The 25,167-nt window shown below is 35.6% G+C and overlaps 2 protein-coding genes and 1 long non-coding RNA gene across 4 annotated transcripts in view; 1 reads left to right on the top strand and 2 right to left on the bottom strand.

The window, feature by feature from the left end:
- LOC147502373 (short-chain dehydrogenase/reductase rusD-like) overlaps positions 1–16,015 on the bottom strand; it is a 61,116-nt gene extending 45,101 nt beyond the window's left edge. The window contains exon 1 of the mRNA XM_086607192.1: positions 15,465–16,015. Coding sequence (XP_086463318.1) covers positions 15,465–15,801 — 337 coding nt within the window. The 5' untranslated portion in view covers positions 15,802–16,015. The remainder of the gene's footprint in view (positions 1–15,464) is intronic.
- LOC147502377 (uncharacterized) lies at positions 6,684–13,963 on the top strand. Of its 2 annotated transcripts, XR_015221680.1 has the most exons (4): positions 6,684–7,175; positions 7,721–9,094; positions 9,575–9,696; positions 13,659–13,963. It is a non-coding gene; the product is annotated as an uncharacterized LOC147502377 (long non-coding RNA). The 2 variants fall into 2 exon arrangements; XR_015221679.1 differs by lacking the exon at positions 13,659–13,963 and having other exon boundaries at positions 9,575–9,842.
- Positions 16,016–16,424: 409 nt separating the features above from the next.
- Positions 16,425–17,562, bottom strand: LOC147502378 (structural constituent of ribosome). Its single transcript, XM_086603874.1, has one exon. It carries the CDS (start codon positions 17,514–17,516, stop codon positions 16,569–16,571), a length of 948 nt encoding a protein of 315 aa, XP_086460000.1. The 5' UTR covers positions 17,517–17,562; the 3' UTR covers positions 16,425–16,568.
- Positions 17,563–25,167: the final 7,605 nt, after the last annotated feature.

Genomic DNA, 25,167 nt, shown 5'->3' on the forward strand with positions numbered 1-25,167 from the left:
CGAAAATTTTCTCCGCTCGACACTTTTCTTTGTAGAATTTTCGTCGATATCTTTTGCCCGTGTAATAGAGTCGTTTCTACCTGCAAAAAAAACAACAAAACCCGGGTCAGATAGCTCAAAAACCGGATGCAATAGCTCCACAAGGGTGAACCGAGTCAGATCAAGGCAACACAGGTACGGTGCCCCTCCTTGGCTGGCACGACACCTTATCATGGTTTGTATTTCAGTTCCGGATGCACCTGCCCATATTAATAAAGAGCAGGTACGGTGCCCTTTATTAACTAGCGCTGCACCGTATCATATTGGTTAATATGAGTTTGAATGTGAGCGCCATCTTCAGTGCCAAAACAAATCAGTATGGCCACCTCACCATCTTCTCCAGCCGTCAGAGGGTTTACAAACCAAACCAAATCTATTTTTATCCCAAGGTTAATGGCGTGAGATAGTCCTGCTTGTTAACAAGTGGACTAAAAACAGGTATGTGTTTTCATGCATGGCGTTCGAAATATAGCGATAGTTGGTCGTTTTCATGTGCTGCCGGTTCCCTTACGGAACCTGTGTATACATGCACGGTATGTATATATAGCAGTTCTCCAATCTTGTTGTGTCAGACACGATGCAAAACATTATTTTCAAGACGACCAAGTAACAGAGCAAGCTTTTTGAAGAAGCAGTTTATTTTCGTGATTTTGAAGCAGTTTAATACAAAATATCCACAGATGCTAGACCAAAGATTCAACTTTTGCGGTATTCGCGAGAGAAAAATTGATGCGGAAGAGCTGATGGTAAGAGAACATACCTGGCTAGTCAAAGCGACGACCGAACAAGCTTCAAAGCTTCTCTTGCCTACGTCTGTTCTGTGGGATGAGCATAAAGTGTTTTTTTTATGGATTGGGATATGCGGCCCCAGCACTTATATAGGATTACGAGCGGGTTTTCCAGTGCTGGTGGGATTCTTCTCCGACTCCAACTTCATCTCTACTCTCAATTCTTATCTCATCCGAACACGTTGAGTCCAATTCGTATTTAACTTCCTTTTATTACTATTATTACTAAACTGCCCCTACGTTTAATTTTCAACGGTATAATCCAAGTATCGCTATTCCGTTGGCACGCGTCGTCGAATTCAAATTTCGTATTTTTTACGTGATGCGTTCGGTACAGTTTTCGGCAATCAATTTCTTTTGCAATTTTATTTCTGTGCATATTTTATTTTTTTCTATGCATTTTCGACCATCTTTTATTTAATTACATTGCGTTTCGTATTCGTTAGTTTGACATTTTTTCGTTCCCGATAATTCCACGATTTTTTTTTTTCGACCGGTTAATTTTCCTATCATTTCCTTTTCGCCGACACACTTCATTATACATTCCGTTCATTTTTCTTTCTTCTTTGCCATATGAACTTTGTTCGCATGCCAAAGAGGGGGCGGTGTTTCGACCCCCACCTACGTGGCAAACGTCCATTGGTAGGAGTCTCCACTTTATTCGTTTAATCGACAAGGCTAAAGCCCAATTCGCAATATCATAGATCAATGTACAGGCCCATTAACTCATGAACCTTAGCCACATGGCTTGCCACTAATGTACGTTGATTTATGTCCAGATTCATTTCTTATCAAAAGAGATAATTATCAGTTGAGATTTATATTCTATCACAATTACTCAAGCTACAAGAATACTTGAGCTACAAGGATTCTCTACTCTACCTATATAAATACCAAACTATTTTTTATAAAGAACTACGTTCTTGAGACTTGATCCCACTGATAATTTGGGTACGTAGGCAACCGCAAGGTACAGTCTCATCATTCCCCCGATCACCATCATTTTTCTAATTACTTTTCTACGTTCTTCGTCTTTTTCATCCACACTTGGTGTTTTGATCATATTTGGTCGAAACAAGAGGTCTAATTCAGAGAAACAATTACACATTCATTTTTGTCATAAGCACAAGTACATACACCATAAAGTTGAACTCTATCTTGAAAAATATATTCCCCGTGCTATTATTAGAGTAGTTGTTTATTTCAAAAACATTTTGTATGGTATTAGTCTCTACATCAAGTGGCTTAGATAGCCAAATAACAAAATCGATAGTGTTTTGGAGGCTTAGATTGATGAAAGCAAGTTAATTTGACTAAGACAATCATGGAAGGTCAGTTATTCATAACTTATTTATTTTTAAGCGCAATTATACACTTTATTCTTTTCTTCATTCCAAGCTCTCTTTGAGGAAGTTTCTTATCCAACTCTGCCTCCCAATCTTTATTGATCTAAAGCTTGCAACAATAGAACTTTCTTTACTTTATTCTCTATTTGATTTCATTTGATCACCTTTTCAGTATGCTTATAGAGGTCGCCTATCTTTTTTAAAATGATTTGTTAGGTTTTAGGTTTCTTTAAATGTGATTGGCATTGTAAAAGAATGATTCTACAAAAGAATGATGTCTTTAATAATCACCCCCAACAACAATATATTAGTTAAACCTTACCAAAAGAATCATGTTTATGACCATTGTAGTTCTTATACCATAGGATACTATGTGAAGTCTTCACTAGATTGTGCAATGTATGTCTCATCTGCCTGAGTAGGTTGAACATAGCATTACTATGTATTTAGAATTGAAAAATGCAACTTATAGTGTCGTTGGGAAAGTGCCTAAGATACTGCTTGATGGCGTTATTTCATTACAAATCATGATTCTCTTTTCCCATTTCCTTATTTGTTATACTTCTTTATTATTTGCCAAATTTTATCATGTGAAGTGTTTCATAGTTTGCTTTGCCTCTATTTATATTTTTGAACTATGCAGTTGAAGTTGAACGTTGAGCATAGTCTAAATTATGCCAAATCAAAGCTTCAAATGATGTAGCAATTCCTTGGGAATGGGTTGTCACCGAAATTGGTAACTTTCATACTTGAACTATTTCTTTTATTCACTTTATCGATTGTGCTTCTTTGCAGTACTCTCCTTCATTATTTGCCCATTTTTATTTTGTGGAGTTTTGATGATCAGTCATTGATTATTTGCTTATTTTTTGTTGAGCCATGCTTATGGGAGACTTATGATCGGTTCGGAATAATGCTTAGCGCATAGTGAAATATATGAAAATGTAAGGTCAGTCAATCCAACCAGCACTGGGACATTTTAGTCCACCATCGATAAATGTAAATTTGGTCAAGGTGTTATACAACCTTAAGCCTAGAATGGGGTGCTTACTAAGTTGTTCAATGAGGAGTTGGGTTTCATAAAAGCGTGTAGGGATTTTGAAAAGATCTTCCTGGATGCATGAGTACGTGTTCTTAAACTTATACACTATCCATCTTGATATTCTCCATTCAGTGGCCAAATCGACCCAACGTAAATGTTGCTTATACAATTTTTTTTATTTGTTTTAGTGCCATATGTATCATAATTCGTTTTCTTCCACGTCATGAAAATTTTCAAATAATAAGCTGATGGTTTGTTTTGGATCCATGTATTATATTGATTTGTATTTAGCATATCCCGACATAAAAAATTAGTCACCCATACTTCTTTTCGTTGGGGGTTATCCTAATTTGCTTTGTAGTTAGATTTTGTTGTTACATTATCAGTATTTTTTTTTTTTTTGAATGGTGAGCATTGCAGGAGGCATAGGTTGGACTACAGTGGAATTTAACTGATCTAGCTTGGAGTTTTTATTAAGCATAGGCTGCAATGCTGCATTAGACATGTTTGGATGAAAGTTGTATGGGGCAAAAGCGAGCAGACACATTCCTTCTAAAATATTTGAACTTTAGTGTTTTGATCACTTGGCACACCTGCATACCCAATTTTGGTCTTCTACGGACTTTATCCTCATTATGGGTTTGTCTAAAATTGCTTGCTAGATCGTGTTGTAACCAAATTTTAACTTTTTTTTTTCTTCTTTTTTGGTAAATGTTGAGGATTGCAGGCTGTTAAAAGTGGAATAAGAAATTCAGGGAGGTACTTGATTCAATTGACGTGACGATTTTGCACTTACAATGAAAGCCGGTGATTCAAGTTCAAATACAGCGCTAAGGAACATTTATTCATAGTAAACACCTTTATTCACCTGGCACACCACACACTGCAAGAGACCTTTCCAGTACAAGCTGATCTGGCTTGGTGAAAGTGGCACAGGCCGGTCAAAAGCTTAGGCATCACATTCCCTCTTGAGTGTGTTATCAATATCCAAGTTGCTGTTAGAAAATGGACGCAATATGAAGTTGTTGTTAGAAAATGGTACTTCATGGGTGTGCTGGCGGGAATTAAACTTATAATAATATGGAAACATCGATTTTTAGCTAGTCTTCGCATGTTGTATGCAAAACAAGATATGTAAGCGTCAATGGTCAATCTTTTCAATCTATATTTCTTGGCTTTTCTTGGTAATAACAGGATTTTAAAGAGTTCTCATCAATTTATATTCTTTGGATTTTCTTTTGGTAACAAGATTTTAGAGTCATGTATGCATGTGCAATACTTGAGTCAACTATCTCATATGGAAGCGCAAAATACAAGTTGCTGGCTGTTAAGTTATTTTCTGGTAACACCAGTACCTTTTCTTTTGCATTAGGTGTTCAATTAAAAGTTGAATTGCAGGTTAATAGAGACATAGCAGAAATAAAAACATTAGTAGTGAACAAGAAAAAAAGAGACATAGCATAAAGAATAAGATAGTGTAGTAATATTTATCTCCACCATTTTATTCTAATTAATTCTACATAATATTAATCAAGAAAGCATTAAAACAATCTGTGCCAAAAGGCACGGGTAATACCTAGTGTATTAATATGGTAGTGACTTTCAAACCACATGTTTGCTATTTTAATTGTATATTTGGTACTTAGTGAACTTGTGTGTCTTTTGTTCTTTTAATTTTATATTAAGTTTATCTAAAATATAGTTTGTTGATTTGTGAGTTACATACTACGGAACTTGTTTGTCATTCATATATGATATTGGTTAAATGATGAACTTGTTCTTTTTCAGTAAATTTGGGGCTAAGTTTCTCTCGGATACAATTTATTGATATGGTAGTTTCTTTCAAACCATTTGTCAGCTACTTTAATAGCTTTTGGTACTCAACCATTGGTGATATATATATTTTTTAAATTTTTATTTTACTGTTTGTTTTTAAAAATTTATTAAGTTTAACTTAAATGTAAAATTTTAAACTGTGAGTTACAGATTGAAGAATATATCTGTCACTTTTATATGATATATAGTGCAAAATAATCTTGTATTTTTTAAATATATTTTGGAGTAAATTTCGATTGGATGTAATGTTTAAAGTGGTAGTTACTTTTAAACTTTATGTCAGCTACTTGAGTAGTTTTTGTAATCCAAACTGTTGGTGATTTTTAAATCTGTGAGTTATATAATGAGAAACTGTTTGTCACTTACATATGATTTTTGTTGACCAAAGGTGTGATTTTTTTACTATATGTTGAACTGAGTTGCTCTTAGAAGAAATGTGTTAATATGGTACTGAATTGATGGTGATTTTATTAATTTTAATTTCATTGTTTTATCTTATTTCATTGTTTTCTATTTATTTTGTTAAATTTTATTGAAATGTAATTTATATATATATATATATATATATATATATATATATATATATATATATATATATTGAGGAATCTGTTTCTCACATATGGATGATATATATATTTTTACCAAATTGTAATTTTTTGATATGTGAGTTACACACTGAAGAATTTGTTTCTCACTTACAGATGATATTTGTTAAGCAATTAGCTTATGTTTTTTTAGTTAATTTTGGGCTAAGTTTCTCTTGTATGTAACATACGTGTTAATACGGTAGTTACTTTGAAACCATAAGTCAGCTACTTTTATGGTTTTTGGTACTGATCCGATGGTGGTAGTTTTTTATTTTAAATCTTTGTAAGATGGAATTTTTCAATACATTTTGTACTTAGTTTCAATACATTCTTAGATCCTGGTTTAGTTTATTAAGACTTTAAATCCTGGTTCCCCTAAATATTTTATGTTTTATTTTGTTTTCAATTGGATTTCAGTGTATTTAGAGTTTGATATTATATAAATGATTGTAATTAAGTTTGATATTATATAAATCAGTGTTCAGAAAAGTCCTTAATTTAGTTGCTTTTAAGAAATTCTTGTGATTTTTCATAAAAGCAATTCACATCAAAATTTGTTCAAAGTCACTGACGTTGTTTTAATGTATTGCCACTTAATGGACTGTTCGTGAAGAGTGTTAGAGAAGGAGAAGAAAGAGTGTTGGAGAAGAGATAGTTGTGGTTTTATTTTGAATTTGTTGAGATCCAATGGTTCCAAACGACCACACATATCTCAACAAAATCGTGTGGTGATGAGCAAGAGACAAGGTCGCATCAAAGGAGACAAGGAGAGAGGAGAGAGAAATGTTTTTTTTCTGTTGGAGAGAGAATTGTTTGTCTGGACATGGGCAAGGGCAAAAATGTCAAATTTCTGTTGAATTGGTCAAAATTGAGTGTTTTGCCTGGATTGAGAAGAAAGGGCACTTTTCTTGCCTTGTTTAGGATATTTCCCATCCCTTGTTCCTCTAAGGGCTCCAAGGGAATTATCAGCCACACGTCTCATTTTTTCCACAAAAAAAGGATAGTTACACTTCGCTACAAAATCCTCAAAATTCTAGATGTTGCTAGTTTGTCCCTCATAAAAGAAATAAAAATAAAAAATAAAAAATGTAAAGTGGAATAAACCAACAAACGTGTGTATTTCTTCTTCATTTTCTTCCCACAAAAACTTGTTAATAACAATAATATCATCTTCTTGTTAGTTTGTTCTTAATGCATCCATCGTGTTTTTTATATTTTGATTCCAATTTTTTGTTTTGTTTCTGTTTCCTTTTTATTTCCTTTCTAGTTATGACTTAGGGACAAACTAGTAAAATTTGGAATTTTGAGGATTTTGTACGAAGTGTAACTATCCTTTTTTTGTGGAAAAAATGAGACGAGCGTGAGTGGCTGATAATTCCCTTGCAGCGCTTGGAGGAACCAACTCTAGGAGCAAAAAATCACTCCAATAAAATGGCAATGGTGACAATGTAACAATTCAATTCCATGTTCCTGTGAAATTATTTTGCAGGTAATAAACAAATATTTAGAAACTACAAAGCTTAAGCAGAAGAAGAAGGTTAGTTTGAACTTTCATAAATCGTAATGAGTTTGTGTATAATTTTGATTATTCTATGTTGAAAGTCCCTCAATTTATTTATAAGGATGCATTGGGAGGACATTGTTTAGCCAGTGTAATAAAAATTATCAAATTTTGTAAAGATAAAACACTTTAGACTTTAATTAATACTCAACATACTATAGAATACAATTTTACCTTTATTTGAACGCAAGTTGTGTTCCTCGGATGCCTATATTATTGTGGGGTACTCCATTAATTATATGTGTTTTATTTTATTCATTGCAATATAATAATTCTGCTTTTATTTTATTCATTTTATATGTGTATTATCACTTATTATCACGATTCTGGGCTAGATGATCAAGTATCACAAGAGCCTAATATCCATGTCGATATACACACTTACTTATAAGGAGGTATATATGCTTGATACCTCCAGCATCAGAAGCATATTTCCCACAAAGACATTAAACATATGCATGTTGTAGTTTAGTTCAAGCATTGGAATCTGATCGAGTTTGTTTTGGAATTTGCTTGAATAGGTACTCTTTGTCATTGAGCACTGAAATAGCTGTATTGAGAACTGGGATGATGAGTTGTAAAATGTAATTCTTAGTGTATACTGAATTTTGAAAGCTACGGTAGAAAATCGGAAACCCAACTACAAGGTGTTTTGGGGCCTAATATATGTTTTGGATCTTCATTGCATATTATGTTCTCTTGCTTTGCTGAAGTAAAAGATCATCCTTGGCCCATTGACTGATTTAAAGAAACTAACTAACAAATGTATTATGGGAAATAGGAAGGTGTATCATGGGGACTTTGAAGGAGATCAGTTGCAGGCATCAATGGGTAATCGCAGATGATGCAAATCAAAATTGAGTCGGATTATAGTTAGTGGAGAGTGGATCGTTCCTAAAGAAATTCTTTTTTTACTGCAAGGTGCTGGCATAGACATCAACAACCTACGTAAATGCAGTGAAGATGTAAAAGACTACAGAGTTTGCATTGCAGATACGAATGGACAATTTACAATGAATTCTAAGGTCTGCTGCAGCAAGCTTTTATGGATTTCCCATTTGGACCCTAAAAGAGCCACGACCTGCTTGGAGACTATATTGTAGTTGTGCTACCACTGAAAAAGAAGAATGCTCTGATATTTGGGATGGCAGAAATAAGAATCTATTGATTCTTATGGGAGTGGGACACTGCAGGAACTATTGGCATGGATTTTTCAGAAAATTTAAGGTCAACTCCATTTTTAACAATAAAAAATGTGATAAATATGTGTAAAGGACATATTGCAGTGATTAACACCTATGGAACACTACGATGGTGTCTGGTATGGTAGCTATATGGCAAACTGGGGCATGAAGACGAGAGTATTAACTTGGACAGCTGCAAGAGAAGTGATCAGAGGAGAATTCAGAACACACTGGCTCTCTGAAGTAACTATGTGCAACACAGCCACTGACCTAGAAATAATGCAGTGGAGACCATAAAGGCTTCGAAGGTCAGCAATAGTGAATGACTGCAAATGAGAACTTCCTTATCAAGATATTATTAAAATCAATGTTGATGGAGCTTCACTTTGCAACCCTGGTGAAGTTGGGCTTGGTGCCATATATTGGGATTCAAGATGCGAAATCATATATATAAGTTATATGCAGTAGTATATTGGAGTTGGTATGAACTATCTTGCAAAAATTTTAGCAATCCTACAAAGTGTAAATGAAGCTTTTTGCAAAGCTTACCACAGGAACCAAGTTCTCTGGTGGGGATTCCAAGTGTACCTTACTCAACCCAGCACCTGCAACAAGCTTATATGAACAGTCTCAGACATGTATCAACCAATCCTTCCATGGTTTCTCCGCTCAATGGTACTGCTGTGAGAACCTTTGGGCAAGATCAATCAGGTATATAGAAAATGCGTTAGCCTATTCTTTTTTCTTTTGTTATTGCTTGGTGCACTAATAAGCAGATCGCTTGGTTTGCTTGGTTCAACCTTTCCCCTCCCTACCATCCTTTTTGTCCTTCTTTTAGTTGAGTAAAATCCAAGTTTTAAAAATTAAAGATGCGTTAAACATATAGGTCACAGTTGTGGATACTTGGACATGTGCCTCTAGATGTTCTCATTCATTTTCCCTACATTTTGTATCACTAGGGTAATTTTGGGTTCGTTTTTAATTGTTCTCTTCACGTTCAAAAAAAAAAACTTTGAGTTCGGAAACAAAAAGGTTGATTTTATTCTTCTCACTATTATGGAAAAAGATGCATGAATTTGAAATAAATATTCAAAGATAATTGTATATGTATTTACTTATCAAAGAATTTTTATATGAGTTTCTCTACTAATTACCTTTTATTAACTCATGATCATACAATTTTATTTGTAGAAAATAATGGTTCGAGTCGACGTAACTCCTTTCGTAATCGCTGGATCGAGATGGTACGGTGCTGCTATGTTAATGTACATAATATTTTGAGAAAGCCAGAGGACGATAATATGCTACTTAAGGTATGGAGTGGAGAGTTGTTTAAGTGTCTTTTAGCTATTAGCATGTTGAATGGTATTGAGCAAGCACCATAATACTGCTTCAACATATATCCATGGCAGTATGGTTAATCTATATTACATATTGAAATTTGAATGGGTTGTCATAATACGTATTTGTCTAATCTCATATATATTGATGTGATAATGTATTTTAAGTTTGATTTTAAGCAAAAAGTCCAAACCATAGCACAGTAGATGTATTGCAAGAAAAACAAACACACACACACACACACACACACACACACACACACACACGGAGAAAAAAAGGGAAGAGAATCACTTGAATAGTTGGGTGTTGTGGTTGACTCTTGCTTTTTCTTGCAGCTCAAACTCGACCCACTTATCCGGATTTAGAGTTGAAACGAAAATTAAATTGAATTATAATTTTATCATGTGTTATTAGTTTCGAACATAGAGGTTGATAGGAGTTTCAACTTCATGCAGTGTTGTAACTCTGTAGGTTTTCCTGCATTATTTCTCAAAACGACTTCAATTTCCAATGCCAAAAAAAAAAAAAAAAAACAAACAAACAAACAAACAAAAACAAAACCTACTAAAAACAATCCCAATTTAGCAACAAACAAAAAAAGATCAAATTTTCATCACATCCAACAACAACATTAAGTTTAGTTCTAATGGGGACCTCAACTTGGCGATCGGTTGTTACTTAATATATTCTAATCCCCGATCTGGTGTACCAATTATTTCCTTTTTGGAGTTAAAAAATTGTTGGTAGGCAAATCTTATCCTCTCTTTCCCTCCAAACCTTCTTTATCGAGTAAGTTCAAAAACCAATCAAGGAAGAAGAAGACAGATCTGCCAAATTCTTTAGATTCTTGGCTTCTTGCTCTTATCCTCATGGCTAGTGATCAGACAAGTAGTATTAACACTACAACGCAACATCGTGGAGCTCTCTTTTCAGTGGTGCGGGTACGAATTGAACAACAACTGCATTAAAGAGTTTTTCTCCATTACTACAAGATGGAGTGGCTGAAGTTCCTAGCAATATTGTGGAACAAGGTAAGCAACAATGGGATGGGTACTTGGTTGGGTATTTTCTAGATAAAAGACTCTCCTTTCCCTTTGTAAAGGAGTACCTAACCAAAACGTGGAAGCTAAAAGCTGGATTTGAGATTATGACAGATAAGGAGCTGTTCTACATCAGCTTCACTAACAATGAGGACAGAAAAATGGTGCTTGATGAAGGTCCTGTCTTCATTGCAGGTAGAGTTTTTATTCTTAAACCTTGGTCAATTGAAGTTGAGTTACAAAGAAACAAGGAATCTACTGTTCCTATATGGGTAAAATTAAGTGATGTTCCTAAAGTTTTATGGACCTTAGATGGCCTTTCTTATGTGGCTAGCCTGGTAGGGGATCCATTGTTTATGGACGATGCTACCGCGCAAAGGAAAAGACTCTCTTTTGCTCGTGCGTGAGTTGTGATCACTGTTAACCACAAATTCCAAAGTACTGTTAATCTTAAGGTTGAGGGAAGAGAGGTTACAATTAGGGTGGAGTACTCATGGAAACCTACTTTCTTGTGTAAAATGCAATAAATTTGGGCATGCTACAACAAAGTGTACATATAGAACAAACCCAAATACAATAAACCCATCTTGGGCTCGAAGGGCAGAGAGAGGGGAAGCAAGTGGCACACCCAATGGACTCCCAATGGATGTTCAAGGACAGGTTGTTTCTCTTGCGGCTGTGGCGACGGAGATAAATTTAAGCCCAGTGGGGGTTCATAGACAAGAAAGAAACTTCGATGAAGGTACTCCTGGTGGTGTGGATACAGAGACAAATCGTGTGAGTGAGGAAGAAGCAGTTTCAACTGCTATGGTGATTCACAGTAGTCATGTTCAAACCCCAATCTCTCAGGATTTGTTTAGAGTGAGTTTAGGGTCGGCTCCTCAGTCTCAAACTCCAAAGGACAATGAACAAATTAGATTGAGTGGAGCACAATCTAACATAAGGGTGAACTCTGCTCCCCAGTTGCAGAGCGCAATTATGAGTAACTTTCATTTGATTTCACAAGGTGTAGTGGTATGTACACATAAAGAGATCTTGAGGAGAGCATTATGGTTACACCTATCCAGAGTCACCAAGATAGGATTACTCCTCTTCCCCAACTACCCAATAGCCAGAAAGAAATATGTATGAAGGGTTAATTGCTGAAAATGAGGAGGTAGATAATATGGATGACCTATCGGATTATGAGGAAGATATATTTAATGACCACTTGCCTAAAAGCAGGTCGAGGCATGAAACGTCTTCAGAGGATTGGTCCACTGTAAAGCCAAAAAGAAGCAAAAGAATCTAAGAGCATTCTTCTAGAGAAATTGAGCCTACTCTCGCAATGATGAAGAAGGTAAAGTCACTAACCAAAACAAAAAGAGGTATCTTGAGGATTATATTAAAGAGTTTTGGGATGATACTTTGGGGCTTACATACATGTGTTGTGCTTGCAGGTGTTTTTTCTGTGACTATGAGAAGGTCAACTTCATCTTAGGAAAGATCATCCTAAGATAGTAAAGCAATTGAAGGCTAGAAAGTAGGAGATCAAATGAGACGATTCCTATGAATGCTTGCTTGTGGTATGTTGTTTCGACCCCCACCTACGTGGCAAACGTCCATTAGTAGGGGTCTCCATTTTATTCATTTAATCGACAGGGCTAAAGCCCAATTTACAATACCATAGATCAATATACAGGCCCATTAACTCATGTGTCTAAGGTTGAACCTTAGCCACATGGATTGCCACTAACGTACATTAATTTATGTCCATATTCATTTCTTATCAAAGAGATAATTATAAATTGAGAGTTATATTCAATTATAATTACTTACGCTACAAGAATACTTGAGCTACAAGGAGTCTCTATTATACATATATAAATATCAAACTATTTTTCATACAGAACTTCGTTCTTGAGACTTGATCCCATCGATAATTTGGGTACGTAGGCAACCGAAAGGTACAGTCTCATCATTCACTCGATCACCATCACTTTTCTCACTACTTTTCTACGTTATTCATATATTTCATCACCGCTTAGTGTTTTGATCATATTTAGTCGAAACATAATTGGCGCCGTCTGCGGTTCTTATTTAACACCCTCGATCACGTTTTGCGAAAGTTATGACGCATACTCGAAGAGCTCAAAGTCCCGATGCCTGTTGTAGTCTTTGTATGCTCCCTTTAATGATGGGGTTGTTGATTGTGGTTTTCTTGTCAGTGTTTGTTCCTTCGGGAATGTACGTGTAGGGAGAAATCCCAAGTGTTTTAGGCTTGATGTCTTATGTTATGTGTACCTCCCTCTAATGATCATACTCTTAGGGAGGGTATGTAATGTTTCTCTATGTGCAATAAACAGGTGGGGGTTCCTAGCAAATTTTTCAAACAAAAAACAACAACAACAATAAACTCAAATTAAGTAACAAATTCAACAAACAGTAAGAAATAAAGAAAATGGTATTGATAAATTTATACATACACAACAACATGATCGGGATTGAAAGTGCCAGTAATAGAGTTATACTCAAATCGGGAAGTTCTTTGTATTAGAAAAAGGGTTTGGGTATCTTACTGTTTGGGTATTTTAGATTCATTTCGAGGAATTTATTGTTTGTGAAATCCATTTAGATAACTATTTCACTTTATGTACTTCAACTTTCTAATCCAATTTTATGACAACAAAATTTGAGTCGTCTGTAAGTGATTGGTAAACAGGTGATCACTTAAACAGGATCACGACACAATACAAAGAAAATCTTAAGAATTGAGTTTCATATTTCAAATTAAAGTATGTTGGTGAGTATACATGCTGAAGAATGTTTGGGATGCATGACGTATTTTGAATTTTCCTTTTGAGCTTATTTCCTTACTAGGTGTGTTGCATAACTTGCATATGGTTGTAATGTAGAGGATGCAACAACAACCAAAGGGGCTCCTACTTTAGCTAGGGGTGAAGGTGATATTATTCCTATTGGTCTTAGCATGAAGAGAATTGGATTTTGAAATGTGGGATATGAATGGACATCCTAGAGCAGGCAGTGTTTAGAAGGAAAGCAAGTAGCTGCTCATGATTCTGACAGAAACAGTTGGCCACTGTTATTTTTATGTCTTTATTTAGTACAGTTCATAAAGTTTCTCTTCTTTAAGTGATTGTTGATCCTTATATAATTTTTCCGCACTTTGATATTCAGTAGAATTTATAGTTTCTTATCATTGTTACTATTGTTATCGATAATGCTTTTAATCCTGTTACATGTTGCTTTTTCCAGAATAAAAATTAGAGGAATGGGTGCATAACACCGTTAGCAAATTTTTAATTTGAGAATGTAGGTTGTCAAGAATAGATAGGAAGGAGAAACTATTACTACAAAAGAATTCTTTGAAATTCAATTCTACTGATCCATGGGGTGCAATGGCAAATAAAAGAAGATTATGAAGTGTCGTTCTCATTCAATGCAAATGAATCAGGTCAACTTTTTGAACCTATGAGTCTATGATAGACATTCGGCCCAGGAGCTAAAGTTTTGGGTAGGTTTGGAGTGTTGAGTCAATTGTTTTAGGATGCTGCCAAAATTACTAAACCTAAGTCATCTTTTATAGTTACTACAGCTAAAAATTGAAAAGTTCGAATATGAGTATGACTCCCCTACTCTTGATGTGCACTCTTATTGAAACATACACTTGTCAATGGAGAAAATTCAGGAAATTCACTTTGATAATGAAACAATCGAAGCCAGTTACTCACCAACCTCAGGTTCATTTGGAAATAGGTGAGGATGTTAAGGATTGTTAATTAGGACAATAATAACCCAAAAATAGAAATAACCCTTCAAAAAAAAATTAGAAAAATATAAACCCTTCAAACAAAACAAAGTATACATATATTATAAGCAATGAATCATTAGATATCAATATGCATATATTATTTATTCAAGTGGACTTTAGGCTTTTGAGTCATTAGCTATCTATATAACAAGTCCGGCCATGGGCCGGGCCAAATGGCTAGTGCTTTTAATCGTTAGATTTTGGAGTTGGAGCATCGTTTGTTTGTCCACGCAAGTGGAATTTGAAAGATAGATTCAGTGCAAATATCGAAACAAACGAACAGTCAGGTGATCATCCATTTTTTACTCAAAATATACATATATATCAACAATGAAATACAGGTAAAGGATTGTCATGACCCTCTCAGAACAAACAAGAATGAAATTTCCGGGCCACCTTCCCTACATCGTTGTACATGACATACAGCTTCAAAACGAAGCTTAGTCGGAATTCCTCAATGGATATAAATAGCATTCTAAGACACTCGAAACATATTATTTTCTGAAACATTGCTTGTATTCCAGTTTTCATATATGTTCAATCATTCCACATACTCCTCAGAGATTTTAAACCAGTTGCAATGTTCGTAAGCTAATTTTGTAAGATAAATAATTAAGATAATCAGATGAACATATTGTGAGTTCATTCATAATTCATAGTTCCTACTTATAAGTTACAACTGTTACAACACAAAAATAGATTAAGATACACTTATCTTTTGACATATTTACGACCAATAGATCACTATTAAGTATTCAAGGTTTCTTTCGGAGCAAAGTGCTTAACTGTGTAAGTTGGGAAAAAAAAACAATTTATATACAGCATCAATTCACATAATCAGCACCACAAGAAAGTAAGCAAATATTGAATGATGAGTTGAACAGATTACCATAGACATTGGTATTGAAAGTGTGCTCTAATGAAGAAAGAGGGATTTCAGCCAAAGGACCAACGCAAGGAACACCAGCATTATTGACTACGATATCAATACGACCAAACTTATCAAGCACACTAGTTAAAACATTTCTAACACTTTCATCAGACTGAACATCCAACTCATGAAGTGAAAATCTAGGATCATTTTCAAGGGATTTCATTGAAGCCAGAGATCTAGTTGTTGCTACAACTAAACATTTCTTTGAAGCAAAAGCTTGTGCTAGGGAGTGACCAATACCTCCTCCTGAACAACCAGTTATCAAAACCACTGGTTCATCTGAAACATCCATTGCTTTGATATATGGTTAAGAAGTAAGATTTTGAGCTTGGGTATTGGGCTTTGAATGATTCTGAACGGTACTCAAGTTTCAAAATCTAATCTTTCTTTTGGTTCAAGGGTAAAAGTTACAGAAAATGAGAATTGGTGTTCACTCAATGCATCGAAGAATCAGACAGTTACGTTTGTTTTATATTTTTTTTTTATGTTATTGTTTACAGCGTCTGGAAAATGGGCCTTGTTAGTGTGTGACTTGGGTTTCATACATAAGAACTGTCATTGCAAATATCCTGTGTTATTTGGAACCACATATATACCATTACCACAATACCACCTGATTATCTATGTGTATTTTTACTGGGAACACGATAAATTTTATGAAATGTTACCTGGGTCCGAATTTGCGAGAACCTATCTTAAATATGAGTTCCAGAAAAAGGAAAATCACTCGTTATTAATCACTAATGCAGTATGATCATCTCAAGACCGAAGAATAGTGAAGAAAAGGTTTTTGCGACATGTTCAGTGCTTGCAAAAAAGGATTTAGTTATCGACCCATTTAAAATCTTTGAAAGAAACCCAATTTCTAAAAAATGATTAACTTATTATTGTAAACCTGAAAATTGACTAGTGAAATGAAAGATTTAAAAGAGATGAATCAAATATTAGCTGATAATAGTATATGACCACCGTACCTATGGTTTGTGCATTGAACATCAAACAACATATTACATACATATACTCAACTAATCATTCCTTCAAAAAATCCATGAAGCTGCGTCAACTGAATATAGGCCTAATAGTTGGTGTTCCCATTCTCAGGAAATCATTTCTGGTATCTTTTGGAAGACAACCTATTCTTCCTTCTGGCATTGAAGAAGACAATATCCTTGATTCACTCACTACCCTCCTTATATCCTGACGTCGTTGCTGCTGCGCAACTATTGAGGCAACATTCATCTCTTCCTCCAGCAGCATCGCGGCCAAGTTCAAGGTATTCTCTTCATGACATGTACTCTTCTCATTATCATCATCATCATCATCAACAACAACATCATCGGCTTCATCAGACTTGACATTCTTTTCTGGAGCTTCTCCATCACTCAGTGTCGATATGGATGATGATAGTATATTGATATCTTTATCGTCATTATCACAATCATTGGCAAGAACTTGGTCAATGTCGTTCTTCTTGGGGGCTAATTGATCATCAGCCATGTACATCATCCTTAGAACAAGACGACCATTGGATCTATGAACCTTAAAGAACTCGTGATGTTTTACTGGTACCTCATGCATAACAAGCCTACCATCTTTGTAGCTTCTCTTTAGAACCCATGGCATGTGACAGAGCAAATTTTCTGTTCTAGCCAAAAGAGGTATAGGTGGAGGAAACTCTCTCTTCATCTTTTTCTTTTCATTTGAAGTATCCATGACAGAAAATGAAGGTTCTGATGATGAATGAGACGAGCATAATAGATTTGTACGACTAATGCATGAACGATTGCGATGAGGTGAGGCTGCTAATGACTTGAGACCTGGCTCATTTTCTGTCTTTTGAGTTGTATCATTTGTTGATGAAGAGAAAGAAGAGGAGGTAGAAGAGGACTTGTTGCCAAATAAAGTTGTTGCAATGCTAAGGATATCCATGCTGCAAACAAGGAGCTCAAATTTAGATTTTGAGTCAAAAGAATTGCACACATTTGAAGGAAAGATGCGCACATACATGTGGTGCGATAATGCCAGCTATTAGACTACATCAGTTAGGAAGGAATTTTCAGTTACCAAAAAAAAAGTTAGGAAGGAGTTTTTTCTCATAGTAAGACCAACTAATTCGTTTCTATATATTCATCCCCCATAAAAATGACAAGTGGTACTTTCTTAACCAACAAACAAAACCAGAAGTTTGGCAAATTGGATACAATCTCAATAATAAATTATGAATCAGGAACAACTAAATTTGGAAAGAAGATTGGACTACAATCCATGGATGTAAATTCCTTAAAAAGAAGGCCAAGTGGATTTTACTCGATTTTATTTTGTGGTACCTTTGATTTTGATCCAATTTTGGGTGGTCAAATAACTTCCTTAAGATATTACTCAACCCAATCCAATCCAAATGGTACTTGGTCTCATACATGCAGAATGGGTAAAAAAAACCGTCAATATATTGATCCGATTTTAATAAACAGCCCTTAAAAATTAGATTATGTTCTCTTTATTAAAAAAAAAATAAAAAACCACAAATATGATGCGACGCTGGGGTGTGCATAAAACCGGCTGAACCAACAAAACCAACCAAACCGAACCGGTCGGTTTCAAGTTGGCTATGTTTATGAACATGTCGGGTTCGGTTTTTCCTTTTTACCCTTTCATTTGTAAGCTGTCAATTTCTTCCACAAATATTTGAAAACCAATAGAGTCGGTTCGGTCATTGGTTTAGTCCCAAACCCAACCCGAACCATGATATTCAAAATTATATATATAAATTGTTAAAAGGCAGATATATCATACAATATATATATATATTTAATTGATTTTTAATTTTGAAAAATATGTAAAAATTTTTTTTTTTTTTTAGTTGGCCGGTTGGGACTAATAAAAGAGGTCAAAATTGTAAAAAGTCGGTTTTAACATCGATTAAACTGTAACCCAATCGGTTTAGTTTGGGTATCGGTTTGACTGGAAATTAGTTCGGTTCAATTAGTATAATACAGCCTGTTCGGTTCGGTTTTAAAAAAATATAAACCAATAGGGTCGGTTCTGTTGTCAATTTAGACCCAAACTGACCCGTGCACACCCCTATGCGATGCCTCTTGTTAGTAAATTTGCAAATAATTCACGTTTTAAACTCGAATTTTTGAAGTATAAATGAAATCGAATAAAAACATTCTAAACCGTTAAAGTTCGGATTCAAGAATAATTCAACCAAAAATTTAGATTTTTTCAAATAAATAAATAATTTAATAAAATTTCTTATTTGTGGTGAAGAGATGTGTGGTTCAAAAGAAATTTTGACTTTTTTCATTGTTAAGATGTTTTATTTTAGGGAAAACACTTAATATAAGTAATTTTATATTGTTTTGACTGATATTTTGTGAGATAGAAGTGGTTTATAACTTTATATAAACGGATCTTTTATTGAATTTTTATCAGAGAATATCGAATTATTCACGAACTACCGTATAGACGAATCTTTCTTGTACTGCGAATGTTTGACCGAATTTTTTTCCGATTTTTTAAAAATTGAAACCGAATTATATACCTGATTGATTCTCGTCTCCGAATAAATTTCCTTCCCGAACTTACTAACTAGGGCGACACCCTCTAAAGTCTAAACTCTAAACCCTGCCTGCCCTTTTCAATAAAGAATGTTTATTATTAGCATAATGATCTCTACCTGTTTACCCAAGTCCAGTCGAACTATGGGTAATACCCAACTCGTTCTAATTTTGCATTGCTTAGAGGCAAGGATGTTGAAGATTCTATCTCTATATTAATGCAGGGCAGGATTGTAAGTAAAGAAGAAGATGAAGGAAAAATGATGATGAGATGTGCTTACCCGTCACCGATACACTTCATCATTCATCAAAGCTTGTTCTTGTTGTAATCCTAATCGTTGTTAGATGAAGTATTATTAGGCTAAAAAAGTGAACTTATAAAAATCGAATATGCAAAAAAAGCGAGTCAAAGATTGCATGCAATATATAACTCGAGATTTTTTTCACAAAATTTATATTTTTACCTTCATTAATAAAAATCTAAAATCTCTAGAGTCTCAAATGTGATCTTTAGCTAATTGGATCATCGTATGGAATATTCTAAAATTACTTTTTTTTTCCCTGAAAAGAAGAATTTGGAAGATCTTAGAATATTATTTGACTCCAAATTAAAATAGGACAAAATCGGATGTTTAAAGTTGGGGTGTTTGGATCCTATTTATTTATTGCTAAAAAGTGTTTATTAGTGAAAAAAATATTTTTTGAAAAAATAAATGCCTTTGGTCTCTATTTAAAAAAAAAAATAGTTTTTCATCCAAAAAATATTTTTTGGTATCAAAAACTAGTTTTATGATAATTAGGTAAAACTTGTTTTTCAAGTTAAAAAACTATTTTTTTATGAGGGAAACACTTTGGGCGCTCAAGGCAAATGAATATGAATTGTCTAGATGTTTTAGACTTTGGTACTTTATGCGGCGATATGCCAAAATGTATCAAGTGCAAAATCTGATTTGATAAAATAGTTTTTAAGAAAAATCACAATCAAACATGTTTATTCAAAAACTGTTTTTAGAATAAATATTTTTTCATAAAAATGCTTTTTAAGAAAATATGAGACCCAAACACCCATTTAAACTATATTAAAACGCTGAAGGAATCTTTGTTTGCGGTTTTGCATGACAGATTGCAACCAAAAAGTCAGAAACCATGAAAGTTGTTCGCAACTCAAAAATTGATACAATTGAGAACTTATTACAATCTCAACTTGCTCGCTTCAAAGATTTCCTATTTGATTTAAAGTAAAACAAATGCAAGTAAAATGAATCTGAAAACAAAGAAACTTATAGATCGAGTAATGTATTAAGGTATAACAATGTTATCCTCCGTTACGTTGAAATAGATTTATATAACACTATAACAGCAATGCATGTGAATATGAAGAAAAAAAATCATCAAAACAAAGGGATGATAAGCAAGTAGAATAAGCTATTTGAAGAAGAATAGAAGGTTGAAAAACTTACCTTAAGCACGAGATGAAACGTCAATGTCTTCAACTATCCGAACTAGATAGCTAAATAGATATGAGAACGTACGTGAAAAAGAAGAATAATTTGAAAGAGCAAGAAATTGATCCCAAGGCCCATTTTCGAGTGAAAATAACTCTCACAATTAGTGTTTCTTTTAATCACTCTGAATAGAAAGGGGTGAAAATAACCCTGAAAACCAATTTTCGAGATAACCCATAAGGACAAATGCACTGATTTGAAATAAATATTTTTCGATTTTACCCTTTCTGTCGTTTTGCTATGAACAATGAGTATTCATACCTTATGTTGATATATAAACAATGATTGTTCATACCCAAATAGGTGAACGTATCTCATACAATCTATTAATGTATGAACAATGATTGTTCATACTCCAATAGGTGTTCTTACTGATCATACATTATGTTGAGCTATGAAATAACAGTGATTGTTCATATGAAATAACAATACTTTAATATAGGTGTTCTTGCTGATCATACATTATGTTGAGATATAAAAGTGATTGTTCATATTAGCAATTGAAAGTACCCTCCGTTCTACACAACAGAACACGTGTCCACACAATAGGACGTTCTACTTCAACTCATCCCACAACATCAGATCATACTAACGACCCAACACCTAGGTTGTCGTCAGCATCATCAGTTACAGCCATTTAAAGAAGGATATCAACTAGCGTGATCTTGGAGCCCAATCAAGGCCACAATGAAGAAGACATTAACTTTGTAACAGCAGAGTAATGACGAATCATCAAGATAGCACACAAGGTGGATCTACAACTCATAACGGTCCAAGGACACATCTATAAATAGAGAGAGATGAACTACGTAAGGCTTGATTCAAATTTAGCCCGAGAAACTTGATATGTAGGCAACTCTTATCCCAAGAAGAGTGCAGCCATTTCCAATTCTCCAGATCATCAGGTCGTTGTCCAGTAAACACAACATCTACATTGGCATCGTCTACCGGTTTGTTTCCTTAAGAAAAGAACAACCACTCTTTTCTCAAGCCCACGATGCTGGTCAGAGAAACCACAATGGATCCCAACCTACAAGCATTGGCAGACCAAATGAAGACACTCCAAGAAGCATTCATCACTTTGCAACAAGAAAACCAGACAATGCGAGAGCAGGCCAACTCCAACGCCAACAATGGCACCACAGAAGTCGGGGAGCACAACACTGTTGCAGCCCTAACCAACACCACCACTCAGCGTTTAGAAGACTTCGCGCAAAAATTAGAGGAGTCAAAGGAAAGAGCCAGCGTGATCCAAATCGCTCAGAAGATGTTAGAAACGTACAAAGCATCACCATTCATCCAAGATATCATAGACAAACAGCCTCCTTCAGAGTTCATCCAACCAAAGTTCCCCACCAGATGCGATGGTACCTCTCCTCGCCAGCGCCGCAGCACGCATCTCGCCAAGAAAATCCTTGGACTCTACAGCCATCCTGACTACGACTACCTGAAGTGCAAACTTTTTTCAGCCAGTTTAAAAGACGGAGCTATAGACTTGTTTTACACACTCCCTCCTGATTTGATCAACAACTTCGACAGCCTTGCTGAGACGTTCGTGGCAAAGTTCGTCCATAACAGAAAGAATCATGCCAACCTGGACTCCTTGTTTCAGCTCAAGCAAGCTTATGGCGAAATAATCCGAGCCTTCCTAGGACGTTTTAAGAAGGACCTCCTCTCGCTAGAATCAGGACTCAGTGACGGTTTTGCAATTTCTGCGTTCATAAACGCCCTCTTGGACGACTCCGACCTAGCAGGGTCCCTCATGCGCAAGAAGCCAGACACCTCAGCCGACCTGTATCACAGAGTCGACAAGTACATCAAGTACGAAGAGTGGATGGCCAAGCGCAAAGGCAAATAGGTCCTCGCAGTTAGCAATGAGCCAAACCCCAAGGAAAGCAAGCAATATTTAGCCAACAACAACAGCAAAAGATTTAGCTCCAGCAAACCCTTATACACGAAGAGAGAATTCTCTAACTTTTCCAGGATGCTAAGTCAAATCCTGAATAAAATATATACAACACCATACTTCAAACAAAACATCAACAAAGTGATAGCCATACCAGAACGTCCATACTGCCATTTCCACAAACTCCACCACCACGACACCAATGATTGCTAGAGCCTCAAGCACTACCTCTAAGACCTAGTGGAGGAAGGCAAATTAAAAGAGTTCTTGCCAGAAAGCGAGCTGAGGCACAAGCTGGATGCCAAATGTCACAGAAGCAGGAGCCGCAGCAATGAATGACCTACGAACAACAGGAACAGAAGCAGGAGCAAATCAACCCGATGATCTAAATCTCCAGGTCGGTCAAGGCACAACAGGAGACATCACTCCTCCGACCAAGAAGAGGACAAAGTAATCAACATGATTACAGACACCTCAAACGACGAAACCTCAGGTCGGGAGAAGCGCAGAAGAGTGGGAGCAATCCAAAAATCTACCACCTCTCACACAAAGCCGAGATGATCAACCCCACCGACCCTAAGAAGACAACATCAATTTCATTCACAGAAGAGGATCTAGACAAGGTGTGCCTATCTCACAATGATGCCCTGGTAGTGCATGTTAAAATCAATGGTTGGACAGTCAAAAGAGTCCTCATCGATCCAGGGAGCTCATTGTTTCGGCAGTAAACTGCTTCAACACAACGAGAGCAATGGTAAAGAATGCACTAAGAAACAGAGAAATTTGATGTTGGGGGAGATGAAACTGAACCAAGATAATGGCTGCCTACGTACCCAAGATCTACTCTCTAGGGATCAAGTTTCAACGTAGTTCCTTATGAAAAATAGTTTGGTATTTATAGAGGTAGAGTAGAGAGTCCTTGTAGCTTAAGTAATCTTGTAGCTTGAGTAATTGTGATAGAATATAACTCTCAACTGATAATTATCTCTTTGATAAGAAATAAATCTGGACATAAATCAATGTACATTAGTGGCAAGCCATGTGGCTAAGGTTCAGCCTTAGACACATGAGTTAACGGGCCTGTACATTGATCCATAGTACTGCAAAATTGGGCTTTAGCCCTGTCGATTAAATAAATAAAATAGAGACCTCTACTAATGGACGTTTGCCACGTAGGTGGGGGTCGAAACACCGCCCCCTCTTTGGTATGCGAACAAAGTTCACATGGCAAAGAAGAGAAGAAAAATCAAGGAAAACTTGGAATAAGAAAAGAGTAAGCGGAATGTATAACAAAGTGTCGTATGAACGTAAACGATAGGAAAATAGACAATCGAAAAAATTCGTGAATTATCGAAACGAAATAATGTCAAACTAACGTATATGGGACGCAATGTAGTTAAAAAATGGCGGAAAAATGCATAGAAAAAATAAAATATGGACAGAAAAAATTTCAAAAGAAATTGAGTGCCGAACAATGTACCGAACGCATTACGTAACAATGCGAAAGTGGATGTCGACGACGCGTGCCAGCGGAATAGCGATACGAGGATTAGACCGTTGAAATTAAACGTAGGGGCAGTTTCGTAAGAATATGAAGAAAAAGAAGTAAAAATACGAGTTGGAGTCGAAAGTGAAGACTTGCGCGACTAAAACTGTATTTCACCCTGAATTAGATAAGAATCCAGGTTAGATAAGAATCCACCCCGTAAAACTTATCTACGAAATATTATAAAAGCGTATTCGTAGAACAAAATAGATCTAAGTATATAACAATACTAGCAGACGAGACAAAGTTTGTTGTTTTGCATAGCAGCAACCCAGTAGAGAAACAAGGTTTGGGTAACGAAGTTTTGAGAGGCTTCAAGGTCGCAGCAGCGGCGAAAAGAAGAATTAACAGCGATCGATCTTTCACAGTAGCCTTTCGTCTCATGCCTCACACAATTATTTTGTTAGAGTAAGTGCCTCTACGTATGCTGCTTTTGCCAGCCGAAATTCTCAATAGTAAGAAATAAATGTGTTTATTCTTCTCAACAGTAACCCTTATAGAAATATAAATAACGTGCTCAAGAAACTCCTTTGTTATCTTCTTTCGAATTTGATTGCAGCTACAAACATGCTTGAATATCATACATCATATATGAGATGTTAGATCTACATCCTGATCTTTCAAACAAATAAAGGGGTTTGATCGAAAAGTGTACTACATGCTCTTTGTGGAGGAAATGGTGGCCTGTTGCCCAAAAAGCTATGATTCCTCTGTGCAGCGAGTGAAGACCATGAACCCCTCGTTGTAGATCCTCTTGTATGTCTCGCATTCCTAGCAAAAAAACTAGGAAGGGCTGGATAGGAAGTGAGAAGCTGGTACCACCAACCCACAAGAGAAGTCGACTTCGTGGTGTTTAGGTGCTGTAGTGCGGTCGCATGAAGCTATGTTCATTAAACCTTGTGTGTATGAAGCACGTGATACGGAGTTCTGCGTTGTGCACGATCAAATAACGCATGTCGTTGCGTAAGATCTTGTTACTGAGTTCGTGTTTGTTCTGTGAAGGAGATATCAACGATGGCGCCCATATTCAAAACGGATTGTAACAAACAGGATAAGGTGTAACGCCTGTAAAGGAAGGGCACTGTACCTGTGTTGTACCGATTTGGCCCAGTGAACCCAGTTTTTTTAGCTTTCTGACCCG

The sequence above is a fragment of the Coptis chinensis genome, chromosome 4 (assembly GCF_015680905.1).
Source record: "Coptis chinensis isolate HL-2020 chromosome 4, ASM1568090v1, whole genome shotgun sequence".
Lineage (NCBI taxonomy): Eukaryota > Viridiplantae > Streptophyta > Magnoliopsida > Ranunculales > Ranunculaceae > Coptis > Coptis chinensis.